General features: G+C 44.9%; 1 protein-coding gene across 2 annotated transcripts in view; it reads right to left on the reverse strand.

Moving 5' to 3' along the window:
• Positions 1 to 15,948, reverse strand: part of LOC112248101 (growth arrest-specific protein 2-like) — a 64,058-nt gene that overhangs the window by 31,852 nt on the left and 16,258 nt on the right. The window contains exon 2 of one of the 2 annotated variants that reach the window (XM_042301951.1): positions 9,805 to 9,968. The exons of the other annotated variant lie outside the window; for it this stretch is intronic. Within the exon in view, the coding sequence (XP_042157885.1) occupies positions 9,805 to 9,949 (145 nt within the window). The 5' untranslated portion in view covers positions 9,950 to 9,968. The remainder of the gene's footprint in view (positions 1 to 9,804; positions 9,969 to 15,948) is intronic. 2 annotated transcript variants of the gene reach the window in all.

The following is a 15,948-nucleotide window of genomic DNA, read 5'->3' on the forward strand; positions in this document are numbered from 1 at the left end:
GGCTGGAACGGAGGAGGGGTGTTAGGGTTTGGTAGAGGGAGGAGAGGGCTGGAGAAGGAGGAGGGGGTTAGGGTTTGGTAGATGGGAGGAGGGGGCTGGAGGAGAGGGAGTGGTGTTAGGGTTTGTTAGAGAGAGGAGGGGGCTGGAGAAGGAGGAGGGGGGGTTAGGGTTTGGTAGATGGGAGGAGGGGGCTGGAGGAGAAGGAGGAGAGGTGGGTTCAGGGGTTTTAATGAGTTCCAAATGTTGTAATTGATCCCAGAGGATGGAGGGAGAGACAGGGAGATGGAGAGAGAGAGAGAACTTGGGAAATACCCTATGTTCCTGCTTTATTCTTATTCAACACTTTCTATTAACTATCCTTTATAAACCATACATCATTAGAAAATAAATACTGTTAACAAATGATTTATAAATGTAGTAAAAGATTAGTACATTATTAGCAACTATATTAGTTAGTTAAACATTCATGTAAATATATTTACTAATAATGTAGAAATGATGTTAATATTTAGTTAATTATTTACTAATGATATATACCTGGCTTATAAAGCCTCGCTTATTATAAAGTGTTACCGTCCCCTCCCTTTTTTATTTTTTTTATTTATTTCACCTTTATTTAACCAGGTAGGCTAGTTGAGAACAAGTTCTCATTTACAACTGCGACCTGGCCAAGATAAAGCATAGCAGTGTGAGCAGACAACACAGAGTTACACATGGAATAAACAATTAACAAGTCAATAACACAGTAGAAAACAAAGGGGGAGTCTATATACAATGTGTGCAAAAGGCATGAGGAGGTAGACGAATAGTTACAATTTTGCAGATTAACACTGGAGTGATAAATGATCAGACGGTCATGTACAGGTAGAGATATTGGTGTGCAAAAGAGCAGAAAAGTAAGTAAATAAAAACAGTATGGGGATGAGGTAGGTGAAAATGGGTGGGCTATTTACCAATAGACTATGTACAGCTGCAGCGATCGGTTAGCTGCTCAGATAGCTGATGTTTGAAGTTGGTGAGGGAGATAAAAGTCTCCAACTTCAGCGATTTTGCAATTCGTTCCAGTCACAGGCAGCAGAGTACTGGAACGAAAGGCGGCCAAATGAGGTGTTGGCTTTAGGGATGATCAGTGAGATACACCTGCTGGAGCGCGTGCTACGGATGGGTGTTGCCATCGTGACCAGTGAACTGAGATAAGGCGGAGCTTTACCTAGCATGGACTTGTAGATGACCTGGAGCCAGTGGGTCTGGCGACGAATATGTAGCGAGGGCCAGCCGACTAGAGCATACAAGTCGCAGTGGTGGGTGGTATAAGGTGCTTTAGTGACAATCCCTCATCAGAGAACTGCTGCTTTCAAAGCAAATCTGAGATTTACATTTTTAATTTAACCTTTATTTAACTAGGCAAGTCAGATAAGGAGAACAGTGGGTTAACTGCCTTGTTCAGGGACAGATTTTTACCTTGTCAGTTCTGGGATTCGATCCAGCAACCTTTCGGTTACTGGCCCAATGCACTAACCACTAGGCTACCTGCCGCACCAAAGTACATATATTATATGTCTTGTTTATTGTGGCCTTTTCAAACATATCTATAGTATTAAGAACAAAAAAAAAACTTTTAAGTGAGAAGTAGGCATTGGTCTGAAGCCGAAAAAGAAAGGAAATTCACGAGCACCACAACGCCTACCACCCATGCTATACCAAGGTTTTCCAGCACACAGCTTCAGCTTACTTTGTCCTAAGTTGCTCTAATAGAATTTCAATCAAAGTGTAGGATTGCTTAGTATTCAAACCTTCTGAAAAACAGCCAAATTCTCTTAGAGGAAGTGCTCCACAAAACAAAATGTGATTTGTACTGCATCAGACTTGAACTTCAATACAGATAAAGCTTTAAATCAAATCCAGACATATTAATATGCTTTATATGCTTTAGAACGATACTTCTGGTTTGGACTGGAAAGTCCAAACAATCTGCCAATTGTTTATTCAATGGTCACTTTATGGACACTATAGTCTCGTTTTAATCTGATGTCTAGAATTTGAGCTAGGTAGGCCGCAGAAAATACCCTGAAAACTAAATTGTTAACGACCCTGTTAAAAATCGGGCACGTTTTTCTCGGTAAAGGCCGCACGGCTCATGACGTTAGGCAGGGAGTGTGTTGTGTATCTCCAATCAGGTTGATTTGTGAATTTTCATTGAAATTGATTTACATATGATGCTTTAACCAATGTCATACTATTGTGGGGGGAGCAATCTTTTTCATGTAATTGTCAAATCTAGACCAGAGAGATGAACATTCTGGAAGATCATCAAGGAAGATATCATCATCAGCTGCTGATTATTTGCAAACTGGTAGGGAGCACGAGGCCAGATGAACCATGTGATGTATCTACTTCCTGTAGTCCCCCCCCCCGGGGCTAACCAGACCACATCAGAGGCCAAAAGCTAATATCTCAGCTCAGCTGGCTACCCAATGCTAACAGATAGGGACTGACACAGATAGGTAGAGTGTGTCAATATAGGGTCAGATAGGATCAAACAGAATATGCTGATTTGAAGCACTTCCTGGAATAGGAAGTGTTGAACAATCAAGAGGCTACTGATACAGTAGTCTACAGCTAAACTTCTTTCTACCGTACATTGTTCAGTTGGCTACTAAAGATGCTAATAATAGCCATTATTCAATTAGGAGAAGGTTACAATGTGTGTGTGTGACATACTGACCGACATGCCGGATGGGCTGGTACATTTTAAGCCCAGTGGGCCTGTCTAATTATTATTATCTGGCTAATAATGAGGGCCTCAAGGGGGGATGGGCTGATGTGTTAGAAATGCCAGGGTCGATTTCTGGTCCCAGTCCGCCCCTTGGACACAATCTCCATTCCAGACTCATTAACGATTGATTGGTAATGACCTTCAGATCAACAGGATAATGCAAGTCCATTGAGAATCCATTCAAACTAAAGCAAATAGTGAATAATGGCTGAAGCTGATTAGGCTACAAAAGTAACTAACACAATAACTAACTACCTAACTGCAAACAACAGACCATCACCTGTGTTTAAGGTTTAATACAATGTGGTGTAACACGGTTAGATGATTGTTTGTTCAACAGGATATGCTTTGGACAGCTTTGCAAATCAGACACAGCAACATCAAATTGCTTCCTGAACTATGATCAGTCACAGGTATAAACAACACCATGACTGAAACAGCCTGCAGAGACTGGTTTGGCTGTTGTATTTTTACAAACATGTTTACCTTTACTCAATACAACACACATGTTTATTAGATATCATATCATCAAAGAGACCATGCCTCAGTAACCCAGCCTGGATCCCAAAGAGACCATGCCTCAGTAACCCAGCCTGGACCCCAAAGAGACCATGTCTCAGTAACCCAGCCTGGACCCCAAAGAGACCATGCCTCAGTAACCCAGCCTGTATCCCAAAGAGACCATGCCTCAGTAACCCAGCCTGTATCCCAAAGAGACCATGCCTCAGTAACCCAGCCTGTATCCCAAAGAGACCATGCCTCAGTAACCCAGCCTGTATCCCAAAGAGACCATGCCTCAGTAACCCAGCCTGGATCCCAAAGAGACCATGCCTCAGTAACCCAGCCTGTATCCCAAAGAGACCATGCCTCAGTAACCCAGCCTGGATCCCAAAGAGCACATGCCTCAGTAACCCAGCCTGGATCCCAAAGAGCACATGCCTCAGTAACCCAGCCTGGACTTGAAAGAGCAAGCTGAAGCACAGTGGCAAGGGAAAACTCCCTGGTAGAAGTAAACCTTTAGAGGAACCAGACTCAGAACAATTATTCTCATACATCTGCTACACTGAGAGATGTAAAGAGATCAGCTAGAAAGATGTGTCGGCATTGAGTAATTGTCTCTGGCCTCCTCCCAGTTAGGGGGAGTGATGAGCTCTACAGCAGAGTCTCATAACTCAATTGCTGGTTGAAAACGGTTTTCTGCCCCTCCCAAAAGATAGAATTTGTAGATAACTCGCCCTCTTTCTGGGACTCACCTACAAACAGGACCAAGCCTGGCCTGTTGAGGAGTGACGGACTCCACCCTAGCTGGAGGGGTGCTCTCATCTTATCTACGAACATAGACAGGGCTCTAACTCCCCTAGCTCCACAATGAAATATGGTGCAGGCCAGGCAGCAGGCTGTTAGCCAGCCTGCCAGCTTAGTGGAGTCTGCCACCAGCACAGTCAGTGTAGTCAGCCCAGCTATCCTCATTGAGACCGTGTCTGTGCCTCGACCTAGGTTGGGCAAAACTAAACATGGCGGTGTTCGCCTTAGCAATCTCACTGGAATAAAGACCTCCTCCATTCCTGTCATTATTGAAAGAGATTGTGATACCTCACATCTCAAAATAGGGCTACTTAATGTTAGATCCCTCACTTCCAAGGCAGTCATAGTAAATCAACTAATCACTGATCATAATCTTGACGTGATTGGCCTGACTGAAACATGGCTTAAGCCTGATGAATTTACTGTGTTAAATGAGGCCTCACCTCCTGGTTACACTAGTGACCATATCCCCCGCGTATGCCGCAAAGACGGAGGTGTTGCTAACATTTACGATAGCAAATGTCAATTTACAAAAAAACAAAACAAAGTTTTCATCTTTTGAGCTTCTAGTCATGAAATCTATGCAGCAACTCAATCACTTTTTAGAGCTACTGTTTACAGGCCTCCTGGGCCATATACAGCGTTCCTCATTGAGTTCCCTGAATTCCTATCGGACCTTGTAGTCATAGCTGATAATATTACCATTTTTGGCTACTTTAATATTCACATGGAAAAGTCCACAGACCCACTCCAAAAGGCTTTCAGGGCCATCATCGACTCAGTGGGCTTTGTCCAACATGTCTCCGGACCTACTCACTGCCACAGTCATACCCTAGACCTAGTTTTGTCCCATGGAATAAATGTTGTGGATCTTAATGTTTTTCCTCATAATCCTGGACTATCGGACCACCATTTTATTACGTTTGCAATCGCAACAAATAATCTGCTCAGACCCCAACCAAGGAGCATCAAAAGTCGTGCTATAAATTCTCAGACAACCCAAAGATTCCTTGATGCCCTTCCAGATTCCCTCTGCCTACCCAAGGATGTCAGAGGACAAAAATCAGTTAACCACCTAACTGAGGAACTCAATTTCACCTTGCGCACTACCCTAGATGCAGTTGCACCCCTAAAAACTAAAAACATTTGTCATAAGAAACTAGCTCCCTGGTACACAGAAAATACCCGAGCTCTGAAGCAAGCTTCCAGAAAATTGGAACGGAAATGGCGCCACACCAAACTAGAAGTCTTCTGACTAGCTTGGAAAGAGAGTACCGTGCAGTACCGAAGAGCCCTCACTGCTGCTCGATCATCCTATTTTTCCAACTTAATTGAGGAAAATAAGAACAATCCCAAATTTAGTTTTGATACTGTCGCAAAGCTAACTAAAAAGCAGCATTCTCCAAGAGAGGATGGTTTTCACTAAATTCATGAACTTCTTTGAGGAAAAGATCATGATCATTAGAAAGCAAATTACAGACTCCTCTTTAAATCTGCGTATTCCTCCAAAGCTCAGTTGTCCTGAGTCTGCACAACTCTGCCAGGACCTAGGATCAAGAGAGACACTCAAGTGTTTTAGTACTATATCTCGACACAATGATGAAAATAATCATGGCCTCTAAACCTTCAAGCTGCATACTGGACCCTATTCCAACTAAACTACTGAAAGAGCTGCTTCCTGTGCTTGGTCCTCCTATGTTGAACATAATAAACGGCTCTCTATCCACCGGATGTGTACCAAACTCACTAAAAGTGGCAGTAATAAAGCCTCTCTTGAAAAAGCCAAACCTTGACCGAGAAAATATAAAAAACTATTGGCCTATATCGAATCTTCCATTCCTCTCAAAAATGTTAGAAAAAGCTGTTACGCATCAACTCACTGCCTTCCTGAAGAGAAACAATGTATACAAAATACTTCAGTCTGGTTTTAGACCCCATCATAGTCCTGAGACGGCACTTGTGAAGGTGTTAAATAAATGACCTTTTAATGGCGTCAGACTGAGGCTCTGCATTTGTCCTCGTGCTCCTAGACCTTAGTGCTGCTTTTGATACCATCAATCACCACATTCTTTTGGAGAGATTGGAAACCCAAATTGGTCTACATGGACAAGTTCTGGCCTGGTTTAGATTTTATCTGTTGGAAAGATATCGGTTTGTCTCTGTGAATGGTTTGTCCTCTGACAAATCAACTGTAAATTTCGGTGTTCCTCAAGGTTCCGTTTTAGGACCACTATTGTTTTCACTATATTTTACCTTTTGGGGATGTCAATCGAAAACATAATGTTAACTTTCACTGGTATGTGGATGACACACAGCTGTACATTTCATTGAAACATGGTGAAGCCCCAAAATTGCCCTGGCTAGAAGCCTGTGTTTCAGACATAAGGAAGTGGATGGCTACAAACTTTCTACTTTTAAACTTGGACAAAACAGAGATATTGTTCTAGGTCCCAAGAAACAAAGAGATATTCTGTTGAATCTGACAATTAATCTTGATGGTTGTACAGTCGTCTCAAATAAAACTGAAGGACCTCGGCGTTACTCTGGACCCTGATTTCTCTATTGACGAACATATCAAGACTGTTTCAAGGACAGCTTGTTTCCACCTACGTAACATTGCAAAAATCTGAATCTTTCTGTCCAAAGATGATGCAGAAAAATGTATCCATGCTTTGGTTACTTCTAGGTTAGACTACTGCAATGCTCTACTTTCCGTCTACCCGAATAAAGCACTAAATAAACTTCAGTTGGTGCTAAATACGGCTGCTAGAATCCTGACTAGAACCCCAAAATTTGATCATATTACTCCAGTGCTAGCCTCCCTACACTGGCTTCCTGTTAAGGCAAGGGCTGATTTCAAGGTTTTACTGCTAACCTACAAAGCATTACATGGGCTTGCTCCTACCTATCTTTCCGATTTGTCCTGCCGTACATACCTACACGTACGCTACGGTCACAAGACGCAGGCCTCCTGATTGTCCCTAGAATTTCTAAGCAAACAGCTGGAGGCAGGGATTTCTCCTATAGAGCTCCATTTTTATGGAATGGTCTGCCTACCCATGTGAGAGACGCAGACTCAGTCTCAACCTTCAAGTCTTTATTGAAGACTCATCTCTTCAGTCGGTCCTATGATTGAGTGTAGTCTGGCCCAGGAGTGTGAAGGTGAACGGAAAGGCAATGGAGCAACGAACAGCCCTTGCTGTCTCTGCCTGGCTGGTTCCCCTCTTTCCACTGGGATTCTCTACCCCTAACCCTATTACAGGGGCTGAGTCACTGGCTTACTGGTGCTCTTCCTTGTCATCCCTAGGAGGGGTGCATCACTTGAGTGGGTTGAGTCACTGACGTGGTCTTCCTGTCTGGGTTGTGCCGTGGCGGAGATCTTTGTGGGCTATACTCGGCCTTGTCTCAGGATGGTAAGTTGGTGGTTGAAGATATCCCTCTAGTGGTGTGGGGGCTGTGCTTTGGCAAAGTGGGTGGGCCCTGTCCGGGGGTCTCATCGGATGGGGCCACAGTGTCTCCTGACCCCTCCTGTCTCAGCCTCCAGTATTTATGCTGCAGTAATTTATGTGTTGGAGAGCTAAGTTCAGTCTGTTATATCTGGAGTATTTCTCCTGTCTTATCCGGTGTCCTGTGTGAATTTAAGTATGCTCTTTCTAATTCTCTCTCTTTTTCTCTCTTTCTTTCTCTCTCTCGGAGGACCTGAGCCAAATGACCTGTGTGAATTTAAGTATGCTCTTTCTAATTCTCTCTCTTTTTCTCTCTTTCTTTCTCTCTCTCGGAGGACCTGAGCCAAATGACCTTGCCTCAGGACTACCTGACATGATGAATCCTTGTTGTCCTGATGTAACAAGGGCTATACAAAAAAAACGATTTGATTTCTTGATGACAGCTAACCACATCAAGGCCATTTCCAGAGCAGTCAATAATATAATAAAAATACATGTCATTTAGCAGACGCTTTTATGCAAAGTGACTTACAACAGTGAGTGCATACATGTTGGTATCGATGTCCCCAGTGGGATTCGAAGCCCCAATCCTTACCCAGCATGTTGGTATGGGTATCCCCAGTGGGAAACGAAGCCCCAATCCTTACCCAGCATGTTGGTATCGATGTCCCCAGTGGGATTCGAAGCCCCAATCCTTACCCAGTATGTTGGTGTGGGTATCCCCAGTGGGAAACGAAGCCCCAATCCTTACCCAGTATGTTGGTATGGGTATCCCCAGTGGGATTCGAAGCCCCAATCCTTACCCAGCATGTTGGTGTGGGTATCCCCAGTGGGATTCGAAGCCCCAATCCTTACCCAGCATGTTGGTATCGATGTCCCCAGTGGGATTCGAAGCCCCAATCCTTACCCAGTATGTTGGTATCGATGTCCCCAGTGGGAAACGAAGCCCCAATCCTTACCCAGTATGTTGGTGAAGATGTCCCCAGTGGGATTCGAAGCCCCAATCCTTACCCAGTATGTTGGTATCGATGTCCCCAGTGGGAATCAAAGCCCCAATCCTTACCCAGTATGTTGGTATCGATGTCCCCAGTGGGATTCGAAGCCCCAATCCTTACCCAGTATGTTGGTATCGATGTCCCCAGTGGGATTCGAAGCCCCAATCCTTACCCAGTATGTTGGTATCGATGTCCCCAGTGGGATTCGAAGCCCCAATCCTTACCCAGCATGTTGGTATCGATGTCCCCAGTGGGAATCAAAGCCCCAATCCTTACCCAGCATGTTGGTATCGATGTCCCCAGTGGGAATCAAAGCCCCAATCCTTACCCAGTATGTTGGTATCGATGTCCCCAGTGGGATTCGAAGCCCCAATCCTTACCCAGCATGTTGGTATCGATGTCCCCAGTGGGAATCAAAGCCCCAATCCTTACCCAGTATGTTGGTATCGATGTCCCCAGTGGGATTCGAAGCCCCAATCCTTACCCAGCATGTTGGTATCGATGTCCCCAGTGGGAAACGAAGCCCCAATCCTTACCCAGCATGTTGGTATCGATGTCCCCAGTGGGAAACGAAGCCCCAATCCTTACCCAGTATGTTGGTGTGGGTGTCCCCAGTGGGAAACGAAGCCCCAATCCTTACCCAGTATGTTGGTGTGGGTGTCCCCAGTGGGAAACGAAGCCCCAATCCTTACCCAGTATGTTGGTATCGATATCCCCAGTGGGAATCAAAGCCCCAATCCTTACCCAGTATGTTGGTATCGATGTCCCCAGTGGGAATCAAAGCCCCAATCCTTACCCAGTATGTTGGTATCGATGTCCCCAGTGGGAATCAAAGCCCCAGTCCTTACCCAGTATGTTGGTATCGATGTCCCCAGTGGGAATCAAAGCCCCAATCCTTACCCAGTATGTTGGTATCGATGTCCCCAGTGAGAAACGAAGCCCCAATCCTTACCCAGTATGTTGGTATCGATATCCCCAGTGGGAATCAAAGCCCCAATCCTTACCCAGTATGTTGGTATCGATGTCCCCAGTGGGAATCAAAGCCCCAATCCTTACCCAGTATGTTGGTATCGATGTCCCCAGTGGGAATCAAAGCCCCAATCCTTACCCAGTATGTTGGTATCGATGTCCCCAGTGGGAAACGAAGCCCCAATCCTTACCCAGCATGTTGTTGAGCCACATGTCCTCCATCATGAGCAGTAGACCCATACATACTGTAGGATCCACATATATTTTAATCTATATATGAATGTATATATTCTATACATCACATAGAACTTACCCAGCATGCTGGTTAGCCATAGGGCTAGGTCTTCCTTCATTGGCAAAAGGCTGGCTTCATGGCGGCTGGCCAGCCATTGGCTATACTGCTGCATATCCGTCAGGCCTGGGCCAATCGGCTGCTTGGGACTCAGAGAGCTGCACATGGTGGGTCTCTCCCGTCACCTTGAGAGAGGAGAGGGTCGGACAGTCACAACAAACACTGGCCCTGAGAGGAGAGGGTCAGACAGTCACAACAAACACTGGCCCTGAAAGGAGAGGGTCGGACAGTCACAACAAACACTGGCCCTGAGAGAGGAGAGGGTCAGACAGTCACAACAAACACTGGCCCTGAGAGGAGAGGGTCGGACAGTCACAACAAACACTGGCCCTGAGAGGAGAGGGTCGGACAGTCACAACAAACACTGGCCTTGAGAGGAGAGGGTCGGACAGTCACAACAAACACTGGCCCTGAGAGGAGAGGGTCGGACAGTCACAACAAACACTGGCTTTGAGAGAGGAGAGGGTCAGACAGTCACAACAAACACTGGCCCTGAGAGGAGAGGGTCAGACAGTCACAACAAACACTGGCCTTGAGAGGAGAGGGTCAGACAGTCACAACAAACACTGGCCTTGAGAGGAGGAGAGGGTCAGACAGTCACAACAAACACTGGCTTTGAGAGAGGAGAGGGTCAGACATCACCTGCTCTACATTTAAGTCTGTCTTCACTTGAACCACACCCTCTATCCGTCCGTCGTTCCTTCTATCCGTCCTTCCACTCCACTTCTATCCCTCTCATTCTCCTCTACTGGTCATTTCATCCCTCCATTCAACCTCTATCCCTCCCTCTCTCATCATTATTTTTCTTCCAGTTACTGGTTCTTCACCCACACTGTCCGACTAAACCCACACTGTCCGACTAAACCCACACTGTCCGACTAAACCCAGCTCTCTTTACCCACACCGTCCCAATGACCCTCAGAACTCAAACCATCCTACTAAACCCAGCTCTCATCCCCCTCAGACAGCCCCAATTCACTGACCTCTTAAAACTACCATATAAACTTGTTTTAAAGGTCCTTAATTTTATGTGCTGAGAGGTTCACTGACAGAGTAGGACGTTTGATGTGAGTTTTCAGAGAGTTTGAACTGTGATATCAGACGAGATGTGAGTTTTCAGAGAGTTTGAAACGTGATATCAGAAGAGATGTGAGTTTTCAGAGAGTTTGAACCGTGATATCAGATGAGATGAGAGTTTGAACCGTGATATCAGATGAGATGTGAGTTTTCAGAGAGTTTGAACCGTGATATCAGATGAGATGTGAGTTTTCAGAGAGTTTGAACTGTGATATCAGATGAGATGAGAGTTTGAACCGTGATATCAGATGAGATGTGAGTTTTCAGAGAGTTTGAACCGTGATATCAGATGAGATGTGAGTTTTCAGAGAGTTTGAACCGTGATATCAGATGAGATGTGAGTTTTCAGAGAGTTTGAACCGTGATATCAGATGAGATGTGAGTTTTCAGAGAGTGTAAACTGTGATATCAGTGTAAGGAAAGGGCTCTGTTATACTGTACCCATGGATTGCCAGGACACTTCACCTGGGCACGTACTGTAGATATTTTCTACATTAATATGTTTAGGTTTTATTAGTCATTTGTACGGGATACACTTGGTATACACCCTTCCAACGAAATGCTTACTTGCAGGTTCCTTCTGGACAAAGCAACAAGAATAAAACATAATGAAAGATAAGAATAGGAACATAAAGTAAATTGCTCAGTAGAAGACATTTTTTTATAGCATAAGTATTATACAGGAAGGCACAACTGATGTGTATGTAATCACTGTGGGAATTGAACCTCAACCTTGGCATTGCTACGGTATCGTCACACTCTTACCAACGGAGCCACCTTTAATTCGGTAATATAAGCAGGTCTCAGCTAGTTTAACCTGACTGTCTCTTATCTGAGGTTTGTTGTTTACCCATTCTGTCCTCCTAAAGAAGATTTAACCTGACTGTCCCCTATCTGAGGTTTGTTGTTTACCCATTCTGTCCTCCTAAAGAAGATTTAACCCGACTGTCCCTTATCTGAGGTTTGTGGTTTACCCATTCTGTCCTCCTAAAGAAGATTTAACCTGACTGTCCCTTATCTGAGGTTTGTGGTTTACCCATTCTGTCCTCCTAAAGAATATTTTTTTTATTTCACCTTTATTTAACCAACCTGTCCTACTAAAGCAGAGGAGTAGGAGAGTATTCCAACGGAAGAACACAATCAGATCAGGGAATCTTTGTCCTCCTGGCCAAGACCTGGCTGTACCTAATGCTCTGGGCCTGGTGTGGTGTACATTGCTGTAGATGGAGGTTTTCAAAATGTTCTTGCCCAGGGACTGCCAGCCCAGGCAAACCCCATCATTTGTTAGCAAAAAAATTTAAGAACACATCCTGTCTTATCATCAGGTGAATGATAATACCAAGTAGAAGATATCAACATTTTAAAATGTGAAGATTTGGTAGACAGTAACATTATTTTGACCTCCCCACCATTCATTGGAATTGAGAATTAACATAGTCTATTAGCTAGAACGGTACCTTGGTCGCGTAGGGACATTTTTTGCAGTTTAAAGCCAATTTCCATCAATTCTACACATTTTGCCATGGGTAATGCTGTGTTCCTCTGCTCAAACATTATAACTTAATCAACGGACATGCCTGGTTTTGGGAATGTTCGATTCTCCCAGACTGTCTAGTTTTTATTTGATTGTTAGTTCTCAAAGATGGTTTTATAAAAATATGTATATAGTTCAATACCTTTTCTGTACACTTTCTATCTAGTTTTGGTCATTTAAGTTGACACTGAAACTGTTTTCCATCCTGAAAATTAACACTTAGACGGCCCGCCTCAAGAATTTTCTACACAGAAAAAAATTCTGTAATTATCTCCAATGACTGTTATTTCCTCCATACTAAAGGGATAGTTTGAGATTTTGGCAATGAAGTCAATTATCTACTTCCTCAGAGTCGTTAGCTAGTATGCTAACTGTTCCTGTAGACTTCCAGTCATTGTGCTAACACTAGTTAGCATTGGCTTGTGAAACTCCCTCTAACTTTCTTCATACGGGACGCAGACATAAAATTATATCTAAAATGGTATTTTGTTGCAGCCTGGAATATTAATTTTTAAAAATTATATTTTTCAGATAAAATCCCACCCCAAAAATGTCCTGATATTTCTCTGGTGTGGTTTACACTTCACAGTGAATCTAATGTTCTGGCCGTGTTGGTCTAGGATCAGTTTCAGATCATAATGAATTAGATTATATTAACAGGAGGGACCTGATCCTAGATGCTATGTGTATATGGGCCCTTGTCTTGCCCCTGGTGTGGTTTACAGTGGTTCTAATGACACAGAACATTCTCAGTAACCCTGACAGGCCAGTTCCAATTCCCATCATTATATCCCACCTAGAACACTAGTCTGTTTCATATAGCAGCCAACACAGGACAGTAGGACTTCTATCTACTGTAGCAGACCAACAGAGAAGAAAGGAGAACTAGATGACGATATCTGTGTTATCTAGCTACAGTGAAACCTGAAACAGCAGCTCTCCAGTTGTCAGTTTATTTCCACTCTTTTTCATTGTTAACCCTACACCACCCAAGCCCAATGCCATCCCAACCCAGAGCCCCCACCACAACCCAAGCCCAACGCTAGCCCAACCCAGAGCCCCCACCACAACCCAAGCCCAACGCTAGCCCAACCCAGAGCCCCCACCACAACCCAAGCCCAACGCTAGCCCAACCCAGAGCCCCCACCACAACCCAAGCCCAATGCCATCCCAACCCAGAGAGCCCCCACCACAACCCAAGCCCAATGCCATCCCAACCCAGAGCCCCCACCACAACCCAAGCCCAACGCTAGCCCAACCCAGAGCCCCCACCACAACCCAAGCCCAACGCTAGCCCAACCCAGAGCCCCCACCACAACCCAAGCCCAATGCCATCCCAACCCAGAGCCCCCACCACAACAACCCAAGCCCAACGCTAGCCCAACCCAGAGCCCCCACCACAACCCAAGCCCAACGCTAGCCCAACCCAGAGCCCCCCACCACAACCCAAGCCCAATGCCATCCCAACCCAGAGCCCCCACCACAACCCAAGCCCAACGCTAGCCCAACCCAGAGCCCCCACCACAACCCAAGCCCAACGCTAGCCCAACCCAGAGCCCCCCAAAACAACCCAAGCCCAACATTTTGAGAAATGATGTGACTAAACTAAAAAAAAAGAAGAAACTGTATTATGAAGCCAAGATCAATGATATAAAGAATTATGGAAAAAAAAACTTGAAATGAAATTATGGGCAGAAAGACAAATTCAACTGCATCTTTCATCGAATCAGATGGCTTACTCATCACAAAATCATGCGATGTTGACAACTATTTGAATGATTATTTCATTGGCCAAGTGGGCAAACGTAGGCAGGAATTGCCCACAACAAACAGTGAGCAATTATATTTATATTTGTGGCGGCAGGTAGCCTAGTGGTTAGAGCGTTGGACCAGTAACCAGCAGGTAGCCTAGTGGCTAGAGCGTTGGACTAGTAACCAGCAGGTAGCCTAGTGGTTAGAGCGTTGGACTAGTAACCAGCAGGTAGCCTAGTGGTTAGAGCGTTGGACTAGTAACCAGCAGGTAGCCTAGTGGTTAGAGCGTTGGACTAGTAACCAGCAGGTAGCCTAGTGGTTAGAGCGTTGGACTAGTAACCAGCAGGTAGCCTAGTGGTTAGAGCGTTGGACTAGTAACCAGCAGGTAGCCTAGTGGTTAGAGCATTGGACTAGTAACCAGCAGGTAGCCTAGTGGTTAGAGCGTTGGACTAGTAACCAGCAGGTAGCCTAGTGGTTAGAGCGTTGGACTAGTAACCAGCAGGTAGCCTAGTGGTTAGAGCGTTGGACCAGTAACCAGCAGGTAGCCTAGTGGCTAGAGCGTTGGACTAGTAACCAGCAGGTAGCCTAGTGGTTAGAGCGTTGGACTAGTAACCAGCAGGTAGCCTAGTGGTTAGAGCGTTGGACTAGTAACCAGCAGGTAGCCTAGTGGTTAGAGCGTTGGACCAGTAACCAGCAGGTAGCCTAGTGGCTAGAGCGTTGGACTAGTAACCAGCAGGTAGCCTAGTGGTTAGAGCGTTGGACTAGTAACCAGCAGGTAGCCTAGTGGTTAGAGCGTTGGACCAGTAACCAGCAGGTAGCCTAGTGGTTAGAGCATTGGACCAGTAACCAGCAGGTAGCCTAGTGGTTAGAGCATTGGACCAGTAACCAGCAGGTAGCCTAGTGGTTAGAGCGTTGGACCAGTAACCAGCAGGTAGCCTAGTGGTTAGAGCGTTGGACTAGTAACCAGCAGGTAGCCTAGTGGTTAGAGCGTTGGGCTAGTAACCAGCAGGTAGCCTAGTGGTTAGAGCGTTGGGCCAGTAACCGAAAGGTTGCAAGATCGAATCCCCCGAGCTGACAAGGTAAAAATCTGTCATTCTGCCCCTGAACAAGCGGTTAACCCACTGTTCCTGGGCCGTCATTGAAAATAAGAATTTGTTCTTAACTGACTTGCTTATAAAATATATAAAATATTCATGCATAAAAAAAAAATAATGAAAGGGAAGCAATGCAAGATTGAATTTTGTAAAGTTAGTGTGGGAGAGGTGGAAAAATGGTTATCGATCAATAATGACAAACCTCCTAGCATTGACCATTTAGAAAGCTACTGAGGACGGTAAGCTGACTATAGCCACTCCTATCTGTCATATTTTTACCCTTAACTAAGAGTTGCAGTCTGTTTTGGAATGGGTGGCCAGTAATAAACTGGTCCTTGAACATCTGTAAAACTAAGAGCGTTTGTATTTGGTACAAAATCATTCCTCAAGTTCTAGACCTCAGCTGAATCTGGTAATGAATGGTGTGGCTGTTGAACAAGTTGAGGAGACTAAATGACTTGGCGTTACCTTAGATTGTAAACTGTCATGGTGAAAACATATAGACTCAATGGTTATAAAGATGGGGAGAGGTCTGTCCATAATAAAGAGATGGGGAGAGGTCTGTCCGTAATAAAGAGATGTTCTGCTTTTTTGACACCACACTCCAAAAAAGCAAGTCCTTCAGGCTCTAGTTGTGTCTAATCTTGA

Source organism: Oncorhynchus tshawytscha, linkage group LG19 (genome assembly GCF_018296145.1).
Source record: "Oncorhynchus tshawytscha isolate Ot180627B linkage group LG19, Otsh_v2.0, whole genome shotgun sequence".
Taxonomy (NCBI): Eukaryota; Metazoa; Chordata; class Actinopteri; order Salmoniformes; family Salmonidae; genus Oncorhynchus; species Oncorhynchus tshawytscha.